The sequence below is a fragment of the Castanea sativa genome, chromosome 11, assembly GCF_040712315.1.
Source record: "Castanea sativa cultivar Marrone di Chiusa Pesio chromosome 11, ASM4071231v1".
Taxonomy (NCBI): domain Eukaryota; kingdom Viridiplantae; phylum Streptophyta; class Magnoliopsida; order Fagales; family Fagaceae; genus Castanea; species Castanea sativa.
In genome coordinates, this window is record NC_134023.1 from 65,089,342 (window position 1) to 65,113,430 (window position 24,089).

Genomic DNA, 24,089 nt, shown 5'->3' on the forward strand with positions numbered 1-24,089 from the left:
TTCACAATCTCTAAAGAATATTAACATAAATGTATACTACGGCGGACCCCTTTTCAATCCTGAATAGATTGACGGATTCCCATTTCAAGGGCCGAGTATCGAATGCTTTTACATGATGATACGTCGTAAGTTGAAGACATTGAATGATTTGAAGATGAAAATAATGAAAGAACTGAGTTTGAGCCCTACTTGTCATGACATAAATATTATTTATCGTTACTCACAAGAAGTCCATCATGAACGGATAAATTACAAGTACATGGCGATCTAAGAAGATAAACATGTAAATGTCATGTTTAATAGGATCCATAAAATGCCCCAAGTAAATGCTGCTAAGTTGTACGTAAGTTTCGAGCTGCTCGCAAAAGTTGATGTCGAGGAGTTGCAACAAACAACTACATCTTTGCAATTTCTAGGTGGCCGCCACGTGGAAAAGCGTCACATCAGATCTAATCAGAACATGAAAATCGAGTCTTTAAGACTCGATTTATAGGTTCAAAATCGACTCTCTAAAAGTCGAGATGTTAGTATTATATAAACATTTGAAACAATACCTACTAACTATATTCTTGAGCAATTATGGCTAATTGCCCATTTTCGCCAAGCCCCTACTCGTTCAATTTCCTAAAGAAATTGATGGGGAGTGCGCAATCTTACCCCAATCTTCACCCACTTCCCTTTCGCATCTTTTCGATAAGATGGGACCTCCTAAAATTCCCAGTTTCTGCAAAGAGGTAAGGTTACAGATCCACTCCGGTAAAGCCGACAAACTTGGACAATTTTCAATCCAAAGCCTTTACAAAGAGGTGAGATGTTGAATCCCCACCGGTAGAGTGGCCAAATTTGGAAGGTTGTAGAACCCTAGGTTGCGAAGGCTCTGAAGGCCAAGCCATTCCATCTCATCTCCATCGTTTGTTAAATCAACTTCTTTAGAACCATTAACTGTCAAATTCTTAAGGGTCGTGAGATGTCGAGAGAGTGGGAGAGGACCACAACAATTATTTATCGTTAAATCTTGGAGAGAAATGAGGTTGCACATTAACTCCTTGGGCAGAGTTTCCTCCATATCCCAAATTGACATGGAATTCAATTTGGAGAAAGGGATGAACGAGGAAGCGGAAAGTGTAGAAGAAGAAAAGGTTGATGTTGCTGCTATTGATGTTAGGTTCTCTAGGGTTGCCGTGTTTATCACCTCCATTCTCAGTGTTTGCTCCAATGGCTTCAAGCTACATTTACCCAACTCTAGCTTTTTGAGATTTGGAAAGAGAGGTAAGCATATTAGCTTAGGGCATTCCCAAATGTGTAAGTAGGAAAGATGAGGAAATGAAGGCAGAGAATGATTATGGAAGTCCTCAACAGAATCCCTTTGCCACCATCCTTTTAGATTAGGGCAATATTCAATTCTGAGTTACTCTAGAGATGGGAGGAATGAAGAACCAGAGAACTCCCCGTTGTTTTCTCTCTCTGATATGTACTCCAAATCATTCATTTGTTCAAGAAAGAGAGTTTTGAGAGAATGAAATTGATCCAATGGTGGAAGATGTTGGCATTTGTTACATACATCTAAGGACAAGTTTACGAGATTTGAAAGCGAAGAACTAACACTTGGAAATTTCACTCCCCCATATCTATCTAAACACAATTGTTGAAGATTTGAAGGTGGGCTGTGTGGGAGCAAGGCTACAAGTGACTCTTCATCGTACCCAACGTTGGACTTATCCACGCCATTTTCTTTTATCCATCGTAATGTCAATCCTTGAAGACGTTGTTTCTCTTTCATATTTGCATCCTTAGATTCTAATGCAGCATCTTTTCCATGTCTCAATCCTCTAATTACTAGTGTTCCTCTCAACTCGTTTAGCTCGTAGAGTTCCTTCAATCCGCTATTACGCCTGAAGGCAAAACAAGTATTCTTACTTATCACAAATTGTGACAATGTCCATAGCTTAGTCAATTGCCCTAGTCCACGTGGCATTTGAGTCAAATCCCAACATCCATCTATCTCAAGATACCTGAGGTTGAGTAATTTATTAATATCTTTAGGCAATTCTTTAATTAGATGACATCCAGTGAATCTCAATGTTTGTAAATTATGCAATCTTGTGATGGAATTGGGAAGAATCTTGATGGAAGTATTGGATAGATCGAGATATCTTAAATGCCTCAACTTCCCGATAGAACTTGGAATTGTTTCAATCCTCATTTCATGTAGATCCAACAAGCGTATGAACTTAAAACTTGAAACAATTGCATTACAAGTTGACTTATCCAAAATTGCATATGAATATCTTGATTCATTTGGTAAATGAAATGTCCTTATCCTGCTTGCTTTATACAATGAGACTAGAATTTTCGATGATAAGAGAAACATTCTATCAAATGACACATGACGAGTTTTCTCATGAATGCCTTCCTCTTTTGAATAAAAAGTGGCAATGTCAGATGCTGCTACTGATTTTGCAAGATCATGCATAAGGTTGTGCGTTTTAAATTTTCAACATCCTGAAAGAATGATCTCCAAAGTAAATCCATAAAATAGCCATGACCAATATCTTCCAAGCATTGGTTTGGACTTGAAGACCTAATGAACCCTTGCGCCATCCACATTTTAATCAACGTTGTTTTATGAATTTCGTAATCTTTTGGAAATAAACAACAATAAGCAAAGCACTGCTTTAAATATGATGGAAGATGATAATAACTTAATTTAAGTGTTTGCAAGATATCAACTTCTTTCAAAAATTCATTATTCTTAAATGACAACCAATCTCTTTCAGAATTTTTAAATATAATAGACTTCCTATACTCCTTATGGGGAGAGGGACTCCTCTACAGTTCTCAATTATTTCCATTCCAATTGACTTGATTGTTGGATTCTTTGGCTCTTGACCATTTTCAAAAGCCATTTGCTTAAATAAAATCCAAGCATCATCTACATTTAAACCCTTTAAAATGTATTGTTGCATAGGTTGTACAATCTTTGCAACCTTCTCCTCACGTGTTGTCACTAAAATTCTACTGCCTTTTGCACCACTCATTAAAAGATTTTTTAGGTTAAGCCATTTTTGACAATTATCATTCCATACATCATCCAACACAAGTATCTCTTTCCATCAATTTCTTTCTTAAGCTCCTTAACCAGAGTGTTCATTTCAAGGTTTTTTGGTTTTTCATTTTTGGCACACTATAATTTTCTCAACAATTACTCGTACCTCAAAGTCATCAGAGACATACAACCAAAATTTTTGGTCAAAATGTTTATTAATTTTTTCATCATTGAATACAAGTTGAGCTAACGTGGTTTTCCCTAACCCTCCGATTCCAACTATCGGAAGAATTGAAACATTCTCCTCAACATTAGAATCCAAAAGAATTCCTATAATTGCCCTTTTATCATTCTCTCTCCCAATAACAGTTTCAGCACATACAAAAGAATGAGTCTCTCTTGCCTATTCCTAACTTGTGTCTCCTCAAGATGCTCCTCAAAGTGGAATAGCTCCCTATCCCTTCCTATAGTATCTAGCCTCTCCATCATTGCCTTAACTTCATGAGCCATTTTAAGTGCATATGCATGCGGGTTCGATTCGGAAAAGTAGATGCATACCTTGTTGGACATCTTATTTTGGCCCATCATCACTTCTCGTTGTAAAGCTTCAGTGGAGATATCATCTAGCAAATCATCTGCTTCATAAATGGCATCATTCAGTCTTTTCAGCCACTCTTTGACTTGATTGGTCTGCTCCTTCTTCTCTGCATCTAGAAGCACAGCCTTGATTGTGGAAACCCTCTCCCCGAGTGTAACAATCTCGTCTTTGACACCTGAGAGTAGTCCAAGCTCTTGGACTGCTAGGTCACCTGTTTTCTCAATGATTCGCGCAGCAACGTCAAATAGAACTCCTTCCGCCATTTCCAACTGTGAATTGAATGAATACTATCTTTGTGAGAAGGGTAAGATGAGAGTGATATTTGTGAAGAGAACGTACTAGCTAGGCAAAGTGACCAATATATATTACTCTGCTCTGTAGTGTTTGCATGATAATAACACACATATTCTTTGCGTATAAACAATGACAACAAAATATGCTCTCCTCTACTTTCACAAGACTCGGCTTCTTATGTCTGAATTTGATTCTTTTCTTGTAATCAAAATATGCTCCTTCATGTTCACATGTCAGCTTGTTCTCCCCTTCACATTCACGTTACCATTATATTTGTTCTCCTTTAAAATCAATTCTAAAAAATTATGCAAAGCAAAAGCGACCGTAATCTATCAAGAATCTAATTATTACAAGTCTTATATAGATTTATAATTATCTAGACTCTAATACAACTTTTGTATTTTATAAGAGCCTTCTCCAAATATTTGTGGGGTCAAGAATCCAACTACAGCCCTTTCTTTCGTCTTTAAAAGCCACATCAGAATACTGAAAACATAGATTGAAGGAAGGAATAAAGGAATAGATAAAGCCACTAAGGCTCAAAGTAAGGAAGCTTTAATTATGTTTTATTGCTTCCACTTGCATCAAATTTCTAGCCTAATCTCTAACGTAAAGTGAAAGTCAAACCAAAGAGTGCTGTAGGTTGTAGCTAAACTGGACACTCACTTTTTTTTTAATTATTATTTTAAAAGCACAAGATGAATCCGAAACTGATAAAAACAAAAGAAAGAAAAAGACAAAAGTGAGATGAAAAAAAAAAAAACCCAAAACAATAGTAAACGTGCAGATCGATTAATTAGTAAAAGAGAGAAAAAATCAAAGAAAAAAGGATTAAAAAAATTAGTTAGCAGAAGAACAGGGGCATTTTGGGCCGCTCCTGTTCATGAGCTACCCCCTCCCCTCAGTTTTCTTCCCTATTTTGGGAGAAAACATTTTGGTAGACCAGAAGAGAAAACATTTGGGCCTATCACTTATTTTTCTCTCATTTCTCCCAACCAAACACTTACTAACAACACGTTCTCTCTACTTTTCTCTCCTGAATTTTCTATCCTCCCTAAAATTCCTCAAAACAAATACATCCTTAGAGTTCAAATCTCTAACCTTAATTATTAAATTATAAAAAAGAAAAGAAAAGTAAAAGTCTAAAAAGCATCATGTGGACCTCAACTAGTACCTTGCATACAAAGTTAGGAAACTTGTTACGTGCTAATAATAGTGTATATTACCGAAGTTTTTTTGAGAATCGTATATTACCGAAGTTGTAGATTGTAGTCTTAAATTCGTTTTTTTTTTTTTTTTTTTTTTTTTCCATTCTTAGAAAGAAAAAATGTACAACATAATTTATAGATCTCATCTCATATCTAATTTCCTAAGCTAAAGATTTTTGTTTTCCCCTAGGCCTAGTAAGGTTCTTTCTTCTTTATTAATAACCAAGCCCATCCCATCTGTAAATAACCAAGCCCTTAACCCAGTCTCCTTACTAATAACCCACAATCCAACCCAAAACACTTCTTTCACTGACCCGATCCAATTAAAACAAAACAAAAATCCCAAACCACTCCCCCACCAAAATAAAAGTTTCAGGCCCAATCCCATCGAGCCCACTAGCCCACATGTGTATCTCTAAGCTTGAACAAATCAGCATTTATCAACTGGCTCAACTTTATAACAGTCTTCATATGGTGCAAACTTTTTGAGGTCCAAATACTGCGCTTTGTGACTGAATAGAAACGGGTATGAACTTTTATCAAAAAGAAAAAGAAAAAAAGAAACCGGTGTGAACAAATAGCAGCTGACATTGACAGTTGACAGATGTCCAAGTACAAATTTTAATCATAAGGAGAGGCACCTATATTGGGTGAGTTAACTGGAGCTAACGGGTAACAATTAAGCAGGCAAGATATTCCTCTCCAATTTTTTCACAAGCCAATTATCAAATGCATAAATATGTAATTTACAAAGACTAATCATTATATTCTATAAAACTTCTCTCACATAGTCACATGAAGCTTGATTTGTGCATTCTTTTCAACCAAGTTTATATTGATCTATAAATTAATGAAATGTACCCAAAAAAAGAAAGTATTTATGGACGATTTAAACTAAAGAAGATATTACTGTTAAATTCACCATTTCACTATTTAATAAAAACTTGAAATTTTTCGAAGTGATTTGTCATGGTATCAAAGTAGGAAGTTTTGAGTTCAATCCTCTATTTCCACCTTATCCCCAATAAAAATTTTTCACATTTTGAGCCCTAGTTAACAATGGCAACACAAGCGGCTAAAATGTAAAAGAAAAGTTAAATTTAACATTTTCTAAAAGTTTAAGTTTTTGGAAGAATCAATAACTTATCAATAACCAACTTATAAAATACTAATGGTATATAGGTAACAACAAAATCCATTTTCAAAAAAATCAATTAGAAGAAGAACGTGTAAGGGCATTTTGGGTAGCTCCTATTTGTGAGCTTCTCCTCAGAGAAAACATTTTGGTGGACCTAAGGAGAAAATACCCGGGTCCTGCCACTTATTTTTCCTCCCTCTCTCACAACCAAACACCCACTAAAAACACTTTCTCTCTACTTTTCTCTCCTCAATTTTCCATCCTCCCTAAAATCCCTCAAAACAAACACATCATTAGAGTTCAAATCTCTAACCTTAATTATTAAAAAAAAAAAAGTGAAAGTCTAAAAATTATCATGTGAACCTCAGCTAGTACCCTGCATATGGAGTCAAGGGACTTGTTACGTGATAATTACTACCCCTATTAAAAAAATAAAAAAAAATCCTAACTCTCTATATTAAAATCATTGCGCTCACACTCTTATTCAGAATATTAGCCACCATCTCTAACAAGGAGTCCAGGGTACCTCTTCTTGTTCATTGTTGTTGAGTCTTCAACAAACATGGAACAAACAAGAAGGCTTTCAATTGCTTCATGCATCCGCTACTTCATCATTCTCTTCTTGGTTTGCTGCCAAGCAACTGATTGCATCATCAACAAGCTATCAATTTGATATTTGCTCCAACATGATACTCAAAAACTTTTTCCGGACACAGAAATCTGCCACAAGACAAGTTGCAAGTTATGTAGACGTGGTCATCTAAAAAGAAACCAAAAATTGATGTGTTATTTAATTATATCTACTTACTCTTATTTTCCCCTCTATTGCACAAAAGCACAATCCTCTAAGGTGGTGGAGTTCACAGTGGTATGAGATGATATTTGTTGCTCTTGTCTCTAATCTGCAAAAAAGGGTAACCTGGCATTATTATGGATAAAACATCATATGATCATCTATTATCAAATTATTGTATGAAAGAAAAATGAAAAAAAAAATTTAACTGTGCTAACTTGAAATTACACGTTGAAATTTCTGAGCTAACCAGTGTCTAATAATAAATGCATTCAAATAAGGTTAGTTCATTGTACATATGGTGAATTTTTCAATCTCATGGATATAGAAAGAATTCAAACACATAAGCAATGCTAAAACCATATTACGATGGAAATTCACCTAAATATTTTTATCATGATCTTCTTAAGAAATATTTTGAAAATCTTGCAAGTGAAAAAAACAATACTACAAATTTTGTAATTGACTTAAAATATGAAATAAGAGTTCTGGTTAAAAAATAGAAGATTGATTTAGACAAATTAAGACAGGACCATACCTTCACCTTGAATTCCAATTTTTTCCTAGAAAAATGTTTACATATATAACTTGATTCAGAGAATGAAACTTATGGACCTGTCTCAATTACAAGACTCACTGAAGTAAGGACTAATACTAAGAAGGTGAGCATAATTGGGACATTAACATGGGAAACATAAGCGTTTGTGGGGTGTGGGGTGTGGGAGGCAAGTGCCAGAGTTCAACTTTTTAGGAGGGAGTTTCACACATATATACACTTAAATTAAACTATAATAAATGTCTATCTTGTATTAAAAAATTTAAATAAAACAAACAAACAAACCTTCTAATTTCTAAGAATTTTTTTTATACAAGTTACACATGCACCCAAAAGGGAAGTGGCCATGAAACCCTCTAAACAATTGCAAGCTAAAATGTTAATAATCAACAAAGTCAACAAAAGAGAATGAACTGTAACTTTGCCAATACCAGTAGTCCATTCATTCAAAGACAAGAATAAATATTTTTAGTTCAAAGTAAACAACTAAATTCCGTTAAACATAATATTATTTAGCATTCAATTTAAAGCCTTGTGACAACTAATGAGTTCCTTTAATTGAATCCGAGAGATCAAAGTCTCTGTTTCTCTTATATGATTATGTTCAAACTGATTACACAAGAAGGGAATAACAGTGCTATACTATTTATACTGGCATAAGCTGCACACTTACTCTATATTGCATTTTCTATTCTCGGCACGTGCTCTAAATCAAACTTAACCAAATCTGTTACAACTAATCTGAACCACTTAACAATAATTCAATAGCTTGCTAACAACCAAAACTAAACCAATCTGACTCCTAGCAATTTGGAAAATCTACAACATCAAATTTTATTAATCAAAAGCCCAATTAAAATAAAACCATTTGAAGCATTTTTTTTATAGTACTTCAATAAAATGTTTGTTACTCCTACATGATTGTTGCTATGCTACGCTAAAGACGTGGAGTATCTAATTGAGGACGGAGCACTTCAATGATCAACACTAACATAGAAGTATAAACAACGATAAGTTAGTTGCATCTGTTGCACTTGAACATACCATGAAAACAACGGCAACTACGTTCTTACAAAGATCTTATATATCTAGCAGTCATAACATAAATCATCCATGGACATCTGACATTTTTGGTACCAAGATGGACAGTCGTTGACAAGACACATCGATTTTCAGACCAAGATAGTGCCTCTTCTTTGCAAAAAAGGTCTCACTATCTCACTATTTGTCTCTAGAGATTGATCTAAACAGCATTTTTAAGCAATTGGCTCAACTTTAAAGCTTTTCTCCTCTATATAAACATGGATTCACAAAATGCACAAATAAAAGAAAGTAATTATGGACGCTTTAAACTAAAGGAGATAAACTATGAAAAACTCATTGTATAGCTCACAGCAACACTAAACATACTTAGAATTGCAAAATAAATCCAAAGAAATGGGAAAATAAAAAGGAAAGAAATAAAATCAAGCTTGCAAGTTTTTTTGCCAATGAAATAACCACAAAATAAAGGGGGTATAAATTACCTTTTCTAAATAACTAGCAAGAGAGAGAGAGATCAATAGAACAGATCCATTGATATAGCAAATGTTTTCATGTCAATTTTTTGCAAGTGTAGAGAATAATAAGTTTATGCGAATATAAACAGAAAAATAGAAGAAAGAATCACACAAGAAGACAAAAGATTTACGTGGTTCGGTCTTAGGCCTACATCCACGGGCGGTTTCAAGAAAGTTTCACTAAGAAAATAAGGAGATTACAAATGTGACACAAAGACACTCTCATAGAACCCAAACCCATATACACCCAAAGAACTCTCACTCTCAATTTACAAGAGCCAAGGCTGAAGATATTTCATAAAGAGCCCACATATATATAATACCCTAAGTAAAATGATTCAAATCCTAAACCAAGTACAGTACCAAACCAAAAAGAAATAGAGTCCTAGCCAAAGTCAATAAAAGGATTCCAAGTCAGATACAATTCAAATTTGACTTTCACACTTGACATTCATGCTTGAATTCCCCACATAAGAATACCCCTCCCAGTTGGGGATAGGGCAGCTATTCTTGATGGTTGTTAGGTCTTCAACTACATGGAACAAACAAGAACTCCTTCAATTGCTTCCTTCACCCACTAATTCTCATTCTCTTCTTGGTTTAAAATCAACTTGATATCTGCTCCAACATAATACCTAAAACATTTTCTGGACACAAAAGTATGTCATAAGACAAGATGCAAGTTATGCGGACGCAGTCACCCAAATACAAAACCAAAAATTGATGTTGTTCTTTTATTATATCCACTTACCCTTATTTTCCACTTTATTGCACAAAAGCACAAGTCCTCCAAGGTGGTGGACTTTGCAGTGGTATGAGATGACATTTGTTGCTCTTGTCATCTAATCTGCGCAAAAAGAGTCATCTGGCATTTATTAGGAAAAAACTTAATATTGTATGAATGACAAATAAAATTGATTAATTGTGTTAACTCCAATTAACAAGTTGAAAATTCTGAGTTGATCAATGCCTAACAAGAAATGCATTCAAATAAGGTTAGCTAATTGCACATGTGAATTGTTCACTCTCGTGGAAGAAGAAAAAATTCAAACACATAATCAATGCTTAAACTAAATAAGATGGAACTTCACCCTAACATTCAAATGGTGATTGTCTTAAGAAATATTTTGAAAATCTTGTGGGTGAAGAAAACAATTGTGCAAATTTAATTGAATTCTATATGAAGCTTTTGTTTCCTAAAGATAGTGAGTGCAAGTACCTATACTTAAATTTTATCCATTAAGCGAAAATAACTTCTTTCTCACAATATCTAGAAAGCATACTACAGACGTTTATCAACCAATCAAAAATTTCTATGATAAACAATCCTTTTAGAAACTGATGTTTAAATGTGAGACAAACTAATCACCAAGGAGGACCAATAAAATCTCTGGTAACTCAGTTGAGGCAATAGGAATTCAGAAGCCCATTTTCCATGGGTTCTGAAAAGCTGCTACCATAAAATATTATCATGAGAAACCTTTGTAGTCATTTGAGTAGCAATTTTATTTGAGAAACAGGGAACATTTCATAATTTCTAGTAAGGAAAAAATATCAAATAAGAGTCAGGTAGAAAACTAGGAGCTTCATTTAGATGGATTGAGACAGGGCCTTACCTTCACCTTAAATGCAAATTTCTGTCTAGAAAAGTGTTGACATATATAACTTGATTCATAGAATGAAACTGCTGGAACATGTGCTCAATCCCAATACTCACCTATACAAGAATCACTACCAAGAAAGTGAACATAATTGGAAAATTAATATGAGCAACATGAAGAGAGGAGGTCCAATTAGTAACAATAATGTATTCATAATTTTACTTGGGGACCCAAACAGTTGGAACATTACTCATTTGGAGTCTTTTGATTGATAGCTATAGTTATTTAGCAATCCTTTTATTCTTTTGGATATGTAATAAAAATTTATTAACAAAGCTAAAATGTAAATAATCAACAAAGTCTACAAAAGAGAAGGAACTGTAGCTCTGCCAATACCAGCAGGCCACTCATAGAGAAGGCAAAATTAAGTTCATGAGTAGACAACTCAATGCCATTAAGCATGTGATTATTTGGCATTCCGTTTAAAGCCTTGTGAAAACTAATGACTTCCTGTTATTGAAACTAGAAGGTGCGGATTCAAGTGATATGCCGTAGGTGTATAACTCTAATTGTCCACTGCTGGATTATTTTGTATGCCAAGCATCCTTAAGAATGTAAGGCAATTTCAAAGATGAAAGCAAATGTCATGCTAATGAACTGAATGCACTCACCAAGCGATTGTTGTTCATGGAAAGTTTTAGGTGCAATCTCACTGGAAAATCACATATTTCCCCTAAAAATCAGCTAGTCATTTAAACATGGATCCTGACAATGCTAATCTCTTATTTTCTTTAGAAGTTGTATATCAACCACATTTCTGTTAGAGCAAGATCAGATGGCTTTCTCATCAAAATATATGCATCATGTCTGGACCTTCCACAAATAGAGAAAATAGTAATATCAAAACCTCTTGTAGTAACTAATGGCATCTTTAGTCCAAATTAATATATTTCTCTTGATAGTTCCTGTGACTAACTTCTATCAGAAGCTTTATGAATACTATTATGTAGGAATAAAGGTCATACTTTGAGAATCACAAAAAATAATGTAGGAATAAAGGTTAATACTTTTGAGAAGCACAAAAAATAACATTTATGACAAAATAAACGTCACAGCGGTGAAAAGTCCAAGAATCATTTACCATGAAATGAAGCTATCTATGAAATCAGGGATAACTCTGCAGTCTGCTCTAACAAGAAGCTATGCTCTTCATTCATTAGAACCTACCAAAGCTCTGTTTGAGAATGAAATAAAAACAGAATAAGAGAGGAAACTAATAAAATGCCAACGATATTGCAAATAAATTTCCAAAAAATGAAACCTAAATTATGTGAAAAGATTGAATTTGGTAATAACTGAGATAGTTACCTTTCCTTTTCTAATAGTTTGCTGCATAATCTTATAACCAGCTAGGTTTGAAGAAACATGCACTCTTAAGCTTGCCAGCTTCAGTATTCAATACTCCTCTGGCCTCGGCTAAAATCCAATCACCGATAAACTCACCATACACGATGAAAGGGAAAAATGAATAGTTCATTTGTTTGGCTACCACTTTAAGCATTAACTATGATCTTAACCCAAGGCAACCCGCAATCTAAAAATTTATATAGTTAGACAAATATGGTACTTTGATTTTTTCAATAAAATATAGGAACAACTTCCATTTAATTAAGAATGATTGATTCATTGTAAAAATTGAAATCAATTCCAAGTGCAGCACCAAGTAATATCCACCCCTGAAATTGTGAACTTCTAGAACACCAACTGTAGCACCTTTCTTTTCAATTAACACCAAGATACAAAAAAAAAAAAGGAGTAAATACAGAAATTATTTTGTTAATGACAAAATAGTTCTTAGCAACTTAAATTTTGTGAATTTTTGTTGTAGTTGTCATCATCAATTGTAGATATTGCACAACACGAAAAAAGAATAAACACACACACACACACATATATAAACACAAATACTGCACAACAAGCTAATTTATGTACTATAGATGTATACGCTAGATTCACTCCACCACTGCCCCCCCCCCCCCCCAAACACAAACATTACCACAATACCACCAAGTGCCAATTTTGACACTATCTACCTAGCGAGAAACCTTGGCATCCAGATACGCCACCTAATCAACTCAATATGAGATACCATGATATAAATAAGAAATAGATAAAAGGAAAATTCGCATATTTTGTTGAGTTGTAGAGAAAAAAAATTCTAATACCATTAAGTTGTTGAAACCAAATAGTTTTCATTAAGCTCCATTTCTTGGAGAGAACAAAGAAGAAATTTTGATTTTGATTTCTATCGAGGATAGGGAAAAAACAATGATATGTAGACATAAGTTTTCATACCACTGAAATGGATCCCCTTTAGCATCTTTGTGGTAAGATGACACACTGATGAATTCCCAGTGTCTACAAATATTTTGGCAATCCTCACTGGTGAGGGCACAAATATCAGTGGCCAATCCAACTCTCCAATACCCTGCATTGCTTCTTGCTTCAATCTCCTAAAAGTGACATACCCACCTCAAAAATAAATAAAAACTACATCAACCCAAAAAGAAAATCTCCACAATCAAGAGATGAGAGAGAGAAAGAGGGCTCACCATCATTCAAGAGAAGCATGCAGAGAGCTAGTGCACGCTTATAAGCGTTGATCTTTCTCATTTAGCTTGGTTCAGACAAGGCCTTTCCTCCACCTTGTAAGTCAATTCCAGAAAATTGTTTACACACGCGCGCGCACACACACACATATATATAGAATGAAGCTTCCAAACACGTGCTAAATCCCCTGACTGAATGATAGGGCTCCTACAAGAAATGAAATTTTTTATTAAAAACCAAAAAGTGATGACAATTCAGTATCAAGACTATGTTTTACTATAGCTGGAAATAATTAATCATTTATTCTCTTCTGTTAGATAACTATATATATATATATATATCGGGAATTCAATCACAAAAGCCACAAATGTTTCACGAGTATCAATTCAATGCCATAATGTTGTTAGTTATTGAATTCCCAATGTATATCATTTGATTACAAGTGAAACCTCTGTTTCTTTGGTTTAGAAACATATTCAATTCAATTAGCAATTTACCAATTGATTCATACATCAAGCGGTGCTTTTAATAAAACTAATTATTTGTAGACATGGTATTATTTACAACAAAAAAAAAAAAAAAAATTGAAGATATAATAGCAAGTTGGAAGTTCATATACAACAAGAAATTGAATCAACTGAATACCTGCACAACAAGCTAGTTCCTGCAGAATGGCTGCCAAATTTAATTCTTCCCACAATATTACCCTGATATCACTTTGTGGTTTGTGCCCAATTTTACTCTGTCCACATAGCGAGTAATGATGCATAGTTGCATATAAAACAAATCAACTCATCAACTCAATTCAAGATACAAAGACGTAATTTGCCAAAATGAAGAAATAGATTAAAGGGACTAGTGACAAAAGTAATAATTTGTTTACCATATTTCCAAAATAAGAAAAAAAATCAAAGATTGAAACCTAATCTACTCAGATTTATTTAATTAGAACATGTACTCCTATAGCAAGTGAAAATACAATAAAAGAAGCATTGATATTAGTACATAAATGGAATGCATCAAGTCACACATCAAAAGAATACATACAGTCATGTTGCTGATATCTGCAGAAAGAATAACTTCAACCCAGTAAATACTCAATGTGAGACTCATTATACACCCACACAACACACACTTAGTCAATATCCAATAAAATCCAGGGCATTGCTTGTTGAGAAATCTCTCCTCCTATTCCTTCGGATAACACCTAGTGGCTAATTTTACTCTGTTTTACACAATGAGGAATGAAGCACCTCAAATACATCACCTCATCAACTTTATTCGAAACACAAACATGTAATTTCTTGGAATAAAGAAACTGATTTGGGAAAACTCACATATTCTTTTTCCTAACAGGGGAAGTTACAAATTAAGAAATGAAAATTAAAAATCATATGAGCAGATAAAAGAGGTTAAAAGGAAAGAGAAGAAAGAATGAGATAGTACCAATGGTTAGTTGTTGACTTATTGAACCACCCAAATGGTTTGATTAAGTTCCAATTATTATGAGCAAGTCTTCTGTGGTTCATTTGGTTCTTCATCTGAAATTCAATCACCGAGAAATATATTGAAATAGTCAACGAGAAAAAAATGAGAGTAAAGAAGAAAAAGAAGTTGAGTTTTTGATTTTCAATGAAACATTGGATAAAACGGTAGTTTAGTTAGATAACTCAGTTTGTTGCCGACGTAGATCCCCTTTCAAGTTTGGGATATGAGCAATCTTTGGCCAATCTTTGCCTGTTTCTCTCTTGCATCTTTTCAGTAAGATGGGACAGCTAGTAATTTGTAGTGTATTCAAAGAGGTAAGACCCTGTATCCCTTTAGGTAATGATTTTAGTTTGGGGCAATCCCAAATATTTAGTGTATGCAAAGAGGTAAGGCCTTGTATCCCTTCAGGCAATGATTTTAGTTTGGGGCAATCCCAAATATCTAGTGTATGCTAAGAGGTAAGGCCACCCATCCCTTCAGGCAACGATATCAATTTTAGGATTTGGATCCGGTGCTATACTTAGGGTATTGCACCGGGTGCAATTGCTATCAATGGTTGAGATTGATAGTTGCAAAAAGCAACTTTCAATCTCAACCATTGATTAAAAAAAGTTAAGAAAAAAGTTAACAAAAGTAAAAAGTAAAAGTTTAAAAAGTAAAATGAAAAAAAATTGTGAGAGAGGGAAATGTGAATTGCACCTGATGTAATACCCTAGGTATTGCACCGGATCGTAATCCTCAATTATATATGGTAAGGAATGAGATAGTTACCATTCTTTTTCCAATAATTTTTGCATAATCTGATTACCAGCTAGGTTTGAAGAAACATGCACCCTTAAACTTGTTTCCTTTAGTAATGTTCCTCAGGGCATTTGCTAAAAGCTAATAACTGATAAACTCAGCATACCTGATGAAACCAGAAAATTAAGATATAGCTGGACTTCTATTTGAATCAATGAAAAGGGGACTGAGAAAAGAAATGAATGAACCTACAGTGGAGTTAAATCTTCCTGAATAGATCTCAATCTCTGGGATGTGCGTTGCTTGGCCCTCTCATGACCTATTTCCACCCAACATTTTCTCAAATAAGTAAGAAAAAGGTATACCATAGAAGTTTGAACACTTTTTCATGTTGTCTGATTATGAAAAATCAAAATCCTCATTGCCAGTAAGAACTCAATGGAATTTTTATATTCTATAACAGAAAGATATTTCTCTCTTTCTTCCTCCTCCCAACTTTCTCCCCAACAAAAGACAAACAAAAAACCTGGTTGCCACTCCCCCTCAATAGGTAAAGCTAAAACTGTAAGGGAAAAATTATCTCTGGATATTTGGAAAAAAAAAAACATAAATAAGGCTTAGAAAAATATACAAATTCAGGAAGTTTAAGTTGCAAATACCAAATACACCAATGAGCTTTAGCTCCAATGGCACATTCTTCCCTTACAAGACCTACCGGGTGTGTAAACTTGCAAATAAAAAAATAGCTACGTATATCATATAGTAAAGTATAATAGAAGCAGAAATTAAATCATTAGGTTCTTAGATGCATAGGCTCACCTCTCATAAAAGTCATGAAGGCTACTTACGTTCTTTATAAAAGCAATCATCGACATATATCAATGCAATTATGCCACCTGAAACTACCAAAGATCACTTTATACATTTTGATAGACACCTGCACTTCTACTTGTCCTGTGCCAATGCATCTGATGTACAACAAAAAAATAATTGAAATTTGAATCTTAAATTTAAAGAGGTCACTAGCCCCTTAATCAAATTACTTGAATTCTTCTCTGAATCAAAGTGTCACAAAATGTAAGAGATGGCAGAAATTGTTATGGAGAGCTGCCAATATTAATCACCATTAACAAAATTTGAACTTACACAATGAAATTATGCCTCAGGTTCTGCTGCTAATGTTTATAGAAAGAACAGTTGATATTAAGTCTTTATTGGCAATAGCAGTAAATGTAATCGACACACACTGATATCTAGTTTTGTAATAAACTTATGAAGCATACTAGTGTGTTATTACCTTTGTAACATTAACCTCTAGGAGTGTACAACAACTGCAAGGCAACCATCTGGAAAATGAAAAGTTCCTTTATTTGGGTATTACAATGAGCAATAACCTACGGTCTTAAGTCTTAACCCAAGGCAACCTGCAATCTAAAAAATTGAAAGATTAAGAGAAATATGGTACTTTATTTTATCAATAAAATATAGGAACAATTTCAAAATAATTAGGAATTATTAATTGATTTTAAATGGAGGTGGAGCGCCAAGTAAAATCCATTACTGAAATTATGAACTTCAAGACTCTAATTTCAACCTTTGTTTTCAATGAACACCATGATACTAATCAAAATAAAGAGTAAATGCAGATATAACTTAGTTATTTACAAAATAACAGTTAGCAATTTAACTTAGGTTTTGTGAAATTCTGTTGTTAACATCATTATCACCATCATCTGTAGATACAACAGCAAATATCTGTAATGTAGGAATAGGTACCAGATTTAATCCTACAACCATTACCCTAATATCACCAAGTGCCGATTTTCACTCTATTTACACAACGAGAAATCAAAGCATCAAGATATATCACCTTATCCATAAATTGTTTGAAATAAGAAATAGATGAAGGAAAATTTACATTATCTGTTTCCTAATATTTGAACAAATGATGTAAAGAAAATTCTAAACCATTGAGTTGTGATTTGTTGCAACCAAGAAGTTTCGATTAATCCACATTTTTTAAGTGCAGTTCTCTCTTCTCTCATGTGCTTCATTTGTTTCAAGATCTGATATTCATTAACCAAGAAAAAATTGACAAACTTGGAAAGAACAATGAAAATTTAGGATTTTGACTTCTATCAAGGACTGGGATAAAACAAAGATTTGTATAACAAGTTTTCTTACTGCCCCTTCCAACTCTAGGATGTAAGCACAATCCTCACCTGTTTCCTTTTGCATCATTGTGGTGACACTGATGAATTTTCCAGTATTTACAACAGAGGTGTGGGAACAAATCCCTACAATCAATGATATTGTAAAATTGGGGCAATCGTGAATATCAATGGCCATTCTGCCTCTTTCATACACTGGATTGCTTCCTCCTTCAACCACCTAAAAGCTACACACCCACCAAATAAATAAAAATTAAATCAGCCCAAAACAATCCCCACAACCAAAAAAGGAAGCATACAGAGAGGAAGTGCACGTTTAAAAGCATTGATCTTTCTCATTTGGTGAACTGGGACAAGGCCTTACCTTCAACTCATAAGCTGACTTCAGAAAATTAATTGTTTATAGAAATAGAATAAAGCTTCCAGTCACATTTGCTGAGTTCCCAGACAGAATGATACAAGGACTCCTACATGAAACATGAACATGATTAGAAAATTTTCACCAAAAACACAGAGAAAAGAACCAATCAGTATCGAGATTTGTTTTACTATAGCTGGAAATATAATCATTCCATCGCTTCTGTTTGATAATTATTGATCCAAGAGAACCAATCGGACCTAATTTTGAGAAATACATTAAAGGGACTAGGTGATAAAAGTAACAATTTGTTTATCATATTTCCAAAAAAAGAAAAAAAAAATTGAAACCTAATCTACTCAGATTTATTTAATTAGAACATGCACTCCTATAGCAAGTGAAAATACAATAAAACAAGCATTGATATTAGTACATAAATGGAATGCATCAAGTCACACGGTATGAGAGACCAATTTTTTATGTCAATTAGGATAGTGTATGAAAGTTACCTCAATGGTTGATCAAATCCTGAAGTACACACCAAAACAATACATCCGGTCATGTTGCTGACATCTGCAGAAAGAATAACTTCAGCCTAGTAAACACCCAATGTGGGACTTATCACACACCCACACAACACACACTCAAAGTCAATATCCAATTAAATCCAGGGCATCACAGCAACCCCAATCACTTGTTGAGAAAGCTCTCCTCTTATTTCTTCATACATCACCTAGTGGCTAATTTTACTTTGTTTTACACAATGAGAAATGAAGCACCTCATCAACTTAATTCGAAACACAAACATGTAATTTCTTAGAATAAAGAAACTGATTTGGGAAAATTCACATATTACTTTTCCTAGTAGGGGGAAGTTATAAATTAAGGAATAAAAATTAAAAATCATATGAGTAGATAAAAGAGGTTAAAAGGAAAGAGAAGAAAGAATGAGACAGTACCTATGGTTAGTTGATGAATTTTTGAACCGCCCAATTGGTTTGATCAAGTTGCAATTATTATGAGCGAGTCTTCTGTGGTTCATTTGGTTCTTTATCTGAAATTCAATCACCAAGAAATATATTGAGATAGGCAATGAGAAAAAAATGAGGTAAAGAAGAAAAAGAAATTGGGTTTTTGATTTTCAATGAAACATTGGATAAAATGGTTTAGTTAGATACCTCAGTTGGTTTGTTGCTGACGTAGATCCCCTTCCAAGTTTGGGATATGAGAAATCTTTAGCCAATCTTCGCCTGTTTCTCTCTTGCATCTTTTCAGTAAGATGGGACACCCATGGATATATAGTGTGTTCAAAGAGGTAAGACCTTGTATCCCTTCAGGCAATGATTTTAATTTGGGGCAATCCCAAATTTCCAGTGTTTGTAAAGAGGTAAGACCTTGCATCGCTTCAGGCAATGATTTTAATTTGGGGCAATCCAAAATATATAGTGTTTGCAAAGAGGTAAGACCTTGCATCCCTTCAGGCAATGATTTTAATTTGGGGCAATTCCAAATATATAGTGTTTGCAAAGAGGTAAGACCTTGTATCCCTTCAGGCAATGATTTTAATTTGGGGCAATTCGAAATATATAGTGTTTGCAAAGAGGTAAGACCTTGTATCCCTTCAGGCAATGATTTTAATTTGGGGCAATTCCAAATTCTCAGTGTTTGTAAAGAGGTAAGACCTTGTATCCCTTCAGGCAATGATTTTAATTTGGGGCAATCCCAAATTTCCAGTGTTTGTAAAGAGGTAAGGACATTGATCCCTTCAGGCAATGATATTAAATTGGGGCATATATTAATTTCAAGTGATTGAAGGCTCTTAAAGCCTTGCCATTCTACGGCATCACAAAATTTTGATAAATCAACCTGCATAGAATACGCAATTTTCATCTTCTTAAGCGAAGTGAGATGTTGCATACCTTGAGGGGGAGGAACACGACAACAGAGAGAAACGAGGTTGGACAGGTTGGGTAAAGGTTCATTTAGAGTCCCAGTTTCCAGATATTCTAAATTGGAGAGAGGGGCAAAGGAGGAGTTGGCAATCTCAATCTGGAGTGTTGATGTCTGCTTCAATGGCTTCAAGCTACACATATCCAATTTCAGCCTTTCGACATTTGGAAACAGAGGCATGAAGGTAAGCTTAGGGCAATTCTCAATTTCTAAGTGGGAAAGACCAGGAAAAAAGGGCAACAAATGATTGTTATCATCATCGACTTCCTCTGAAGAATCCCTTCTCTGTCGCCACCATCCCTTTAGATTAGGGCAGCGAAGGAGATAGAGTTCATTTAGAGATGGGATGAATGAAGAATTAGAGAGCTCCTCACCGTAATCTATCTCTGACATGTACTCTAGAGAATCCAATTTGTTGAGAGAGAGACGCTTGAGATTCTGAAGTTGCTCCAACGGTGGCAGATGTTGGCATTTGTTACAGTCTTCTAATCTAAATTCTACGAGAGTTGTGAGCGATGACATCCAATTTGGAAATTTCACTCCCTCGTAATTATATAAACTTATTTCTTGAAGTTTTGGAAATTTCAACTCGTTTGGTCCCTGAAGGTCCTTCAATCCACTGTTACGCTTAATCTCAAATTTAAATACTGACAAAGCTTGAAGACTAGTCATTTGCTCCCATCCACGTGGTATATGAGTCAAGGTATCGATCTCGAGAAGCCTAAGGTTGACCAATTTTGTAAAATCATTGGGCAATTTGGTAATAAAAGGACATTCATATAGTTTGAGAGTCTGCAAATTATGCAATCTCGTAATAGAATTAGGAAGCATTCTAATGAAGTTTTCAGATAAATCAAGATATCTTAAATGTTTCAACTCTCCAATAGAACTTGGAACTATTTCAATGTTCATATTATGCAAATTCAACAAGCGAATGAACTTAAAACTTGCACCAATTATGCGATCACAAATTGATTTATCTAGATGCCCAACTTGACCTTGCACCATAAATGTCCGTATCCTACTAGCTTTGAACAATGAATTTGGAATTTGTGAATGTAACTGACCACCAAATGACACATGAAGAGGCTTTTCATCAATTATTTCTTCTTCTGAATTACAAGTGATGCTATAAGGTCCCGCTACTAATTTTGCAAGATCATGCATAAGATCGTGTATTTTGAATTGTAATATATTGCCCCTCCCATCCTTTTCAACTTCTTGAAAAAATGATCTCCAAATTAAATCCATGATATACTCATGACCAGCATCTTCTAGGCATTGATTTTGATTTAAAGGCCTAATGAAACCTTGTGCCATCCACATTTTAATTAATGTTGGTTTATGAATTTTGTAATCTTTTGGAAATAAAGAACAATAAGCAAAGCATTGCTTCAAATATGATGGAAGATGATCATAACTCAACTTAAGTGTTGGTAGGATATCATTTTCTTCTTGAGGTATTTTTGAAAGCTCATTATCCTTAAAAAATAACCACTCTTTTTCCGTGTTTTTAAAGTATAATAGGCTTCCTAAAGTCCTTATGGCAAGAGGGACTCCTTTGCATCTTTTAAGGATTTCCATTCCAACTACTTTAAAGATTGATTTCTCTGACTCTTGTCCATTTTCAAATGCCATCTGTTTAAATAAAGACCAAGACTTTTCTTTATCTAAACCCTCTAACAAGTATGGTTGAACAGTTTTTGTAATCTTTGCCACTCTATCACTGCGTGTAGTCACTAATATCCTACTACCTCTTGCTCCACCCATTAAAAGATCTTTTAGGTTAAGCCATTTTTTAGGATCCTCATTCCATACATCATCCAACACAAGTAGGTATCTCTTTCTATCAATTTTTTTCCTAAGATCTTCAATCAGTGTGTTCATTTCAAGGTCTTCTGGTTTCATACTTCGTGCACACTCTAAAATTTTCTTAACAATTACTTTTACTTCAAAGTCATCAGAGACACACACCCAAAGCTTTTGCTCAAAACTATTTTGGATTTTATTATCATTGAATATGAGTTGAGCTAATGTGGTCTTCCCCAGTCCTCCAAGTCCAACTATTGGAAGGATCAAAACACTCTCTTCAACATTGGGATCCAAAAGAATTTTTATAATCTCTTCCTTATCATTATCTCTCCCAATGACTTCTTCAGTATGTACAAAAGAATGAGTTTCTCTCATCCTATAACCCCCCACTTGTGTCTCTACAGGACGTTCATCTAAGTGGAACCCCTTAGCGTTTTTGATAGCATCTAGCCTTTCATTCATTGCCTTAACCTTATGACCCATTTTAAGACCAAATGCAAGCTGGTTGGATTTGGAAAAGAAGATGCGTACCTCTTTTGCTTTTTTATTCCGTGTCATCACTTCCCGTCGTAAAGCTTCAGTGGAAATGTCATCCAGCAGGTCGTCCGCTTCATAAAGGGCATCGTTCAGCCTTTCCAGCCACACTCTGACTTGATTGTTGTGCTGCTGCTCCTCCTCTGCATCCTGAATCACTGCACTGATTGTCAAAACTGTGTTGTTGAGCTTTTCAATCTCGTCTTTGACTCCCCAGAGCAGTACAATCTCTTGGGCTACGAGGTCGCCCACTTTCACTGTGATTCCTTTAGCAACGCTGAACAAAGCTCCTTCCGCCATTTCTTAGTTGGAATTGAATGAATGCTATTATATCTTTACGAAGAGAGTAAGATGAGAACAATCTCTGTGAAAGGAGGTTGGATTAGGCAGATCGACCAATATAAGAGAGTTTGCGTGGGTCAATAGTAATACATGCGTGGAGTATAACTCATAGACTGACTATTGGGCCATTATAGAATATTTTATTGATAGTTTTTTTTAATGTAACCAAGTAATATCATACATGGATATTCCGTATTGGCATTTGGCATGCGGGACTTACGGATCTAAGACATGGTTTAATGTAAGCTGTAACTCTTATAGGTGGAATAGTTTATAATATCTTTTACAATGTCCCATGTAGTTATAATTACAGGAGATGTAATTAGTGTAATTACAATTACAATTTTTTTTTAGTTTTGAGTAATGCCTGTTTTTTGTACATTTATTAATGGGCTATTTTAAAAAAATTTTGATACAATTATTATGAAATTTATAAAAAGCTGTAAAAAAAATAATTTTTTTTTCGAATAAAATATTTTTAAAAATATTTCATTAACCAATACTATTAAGGTATTCGTTAATATTTCCTTTTTTTTTTTTTTTTACTTCTCCACTTTTTAATTTTATTATTTATTCAAGAGTTGTTAATTTTCAAATCTCAACCAATAAGAGCAACTGCACATGCAATCTCAAAGCAACGAAAGGTGGGGGTCTAATTTACAAATTCTAAAACCAGAGTTTTGTGGTATAATAATAATAGACCCAAATTTCAAAGGCATTTTTGTAATTTTTCAAAAAAATTTAATATAAACAAGCAATTGATTTTTTTTTTTTAAACAAAAATACAGTCAGATTTAGCACAACAACAGAACAACAACTATTGAGGGTAATTAATTTGGTGGTGGTGGACAAAAAAAGGGTCTGTCGTTCAAATAATTTGGTGGTAGATAGTTGACTCTAATAATTTGTTGATCAACTATAGCAGGTTGATAATTTTTTTTTTTGAGAAGGAAGACTTTTTATTAAGAATACTAAAGAGCGGCCAAATCAGCCTGAACAAAAGGTAAGGTGCAAGGTGGAACATCCTCCATCCACACCGTAGAACTCTGTGTTGTCAAAGCTAGTCTAGCTAAACTATGAGCAACTTTATTTCCATCTCTCTTAACATGAGAGTATGACAATTGAAGATAAAAACCTGAAAATAGGGACACGTCATTCAACAGTTGGTTGTAAGGAGTTAACCCATCTTCCTTGCTTGTTAGGGACTTAACTACCACTGCCGAGTCACCCTCAATAATGGCTCTCTGAATACCCAACTCGCTGCCAAACTCCACAGCCTTACAAGCTGCC

General features: G+C 34.4%; 1 protein-coding gene and 1 pseudogene across 36 annotated transcripts; both read right to left on the reverse strand.

Moving 5' to 3' along the window:
- Positions 1 to 616: 616 nt before the first annotated feature.
- LOC142616962 (putative disease resistance protein RGA4) lies at positions 617 to 4,069 on the reverse strand (annotated as a pseudogene).
- Positions 4,070 to 9,286: 5,217 nt separating this feature from the next.
- Positions 9,287 to 22,812, reverse strand: LOC142614749 (putative disease resistance protein RGA4). 36 transcript variants are annotated; one of them, XR_012840544.1, is made up of 18 exons: positions 19,340 to 22,810; positions 19,121 to 19,215; positions 18,671 to 18,734; positions 18,168 to 18,270; positions 17,855 to 18,030; positions 16,930 to 17,056; positions 16,452 to 16,600; positions 15,885 to 15,951; positions 15,663 to 15,798; positions 14,850 to 14,944; positions 14,049 to 14,145; positions 13,406 to 13,610; positions 13,149 to 13,306; positions 12,162 to 12,387; positions 11,935 to 12,027; positions 10,809 to 10,909; positions 9,944 to 10,039; positions 9,287 to 9,839 (listed from the first exon to the last, which is right to left on the reverse strand). XR_012840544.1 is itself a non-coding variant. In XM_075787319.1 (2 exons), exons 1-2 carry the CDS (start codon positions 22,755 to 22,757, stop codon positions 15,061 to 15,063), a joined length of 3,282 nt encoding a protein of 1,093 aa, XP_075643434.1. In that variant the 5' UTR covers positions 22,758 to 22,812; the 3' UTR covers positions 14,951 to 15,060. The 36 variants fall into 36 exon arrangements, 1 of the variants encoding a protein (XP_075643434.1); XR_012840554.1 differs by having other exon boundaries at positions 16,481 to 16,528; positions 16,930 to 17,063; XR_012840550.1 differs by having other exon boundaries at positions 16,452 to 16,528; positions 16,930 to 17,063.
- Positions 22,813 to 24,089: the final 1,277 nt, after the last annotated feature.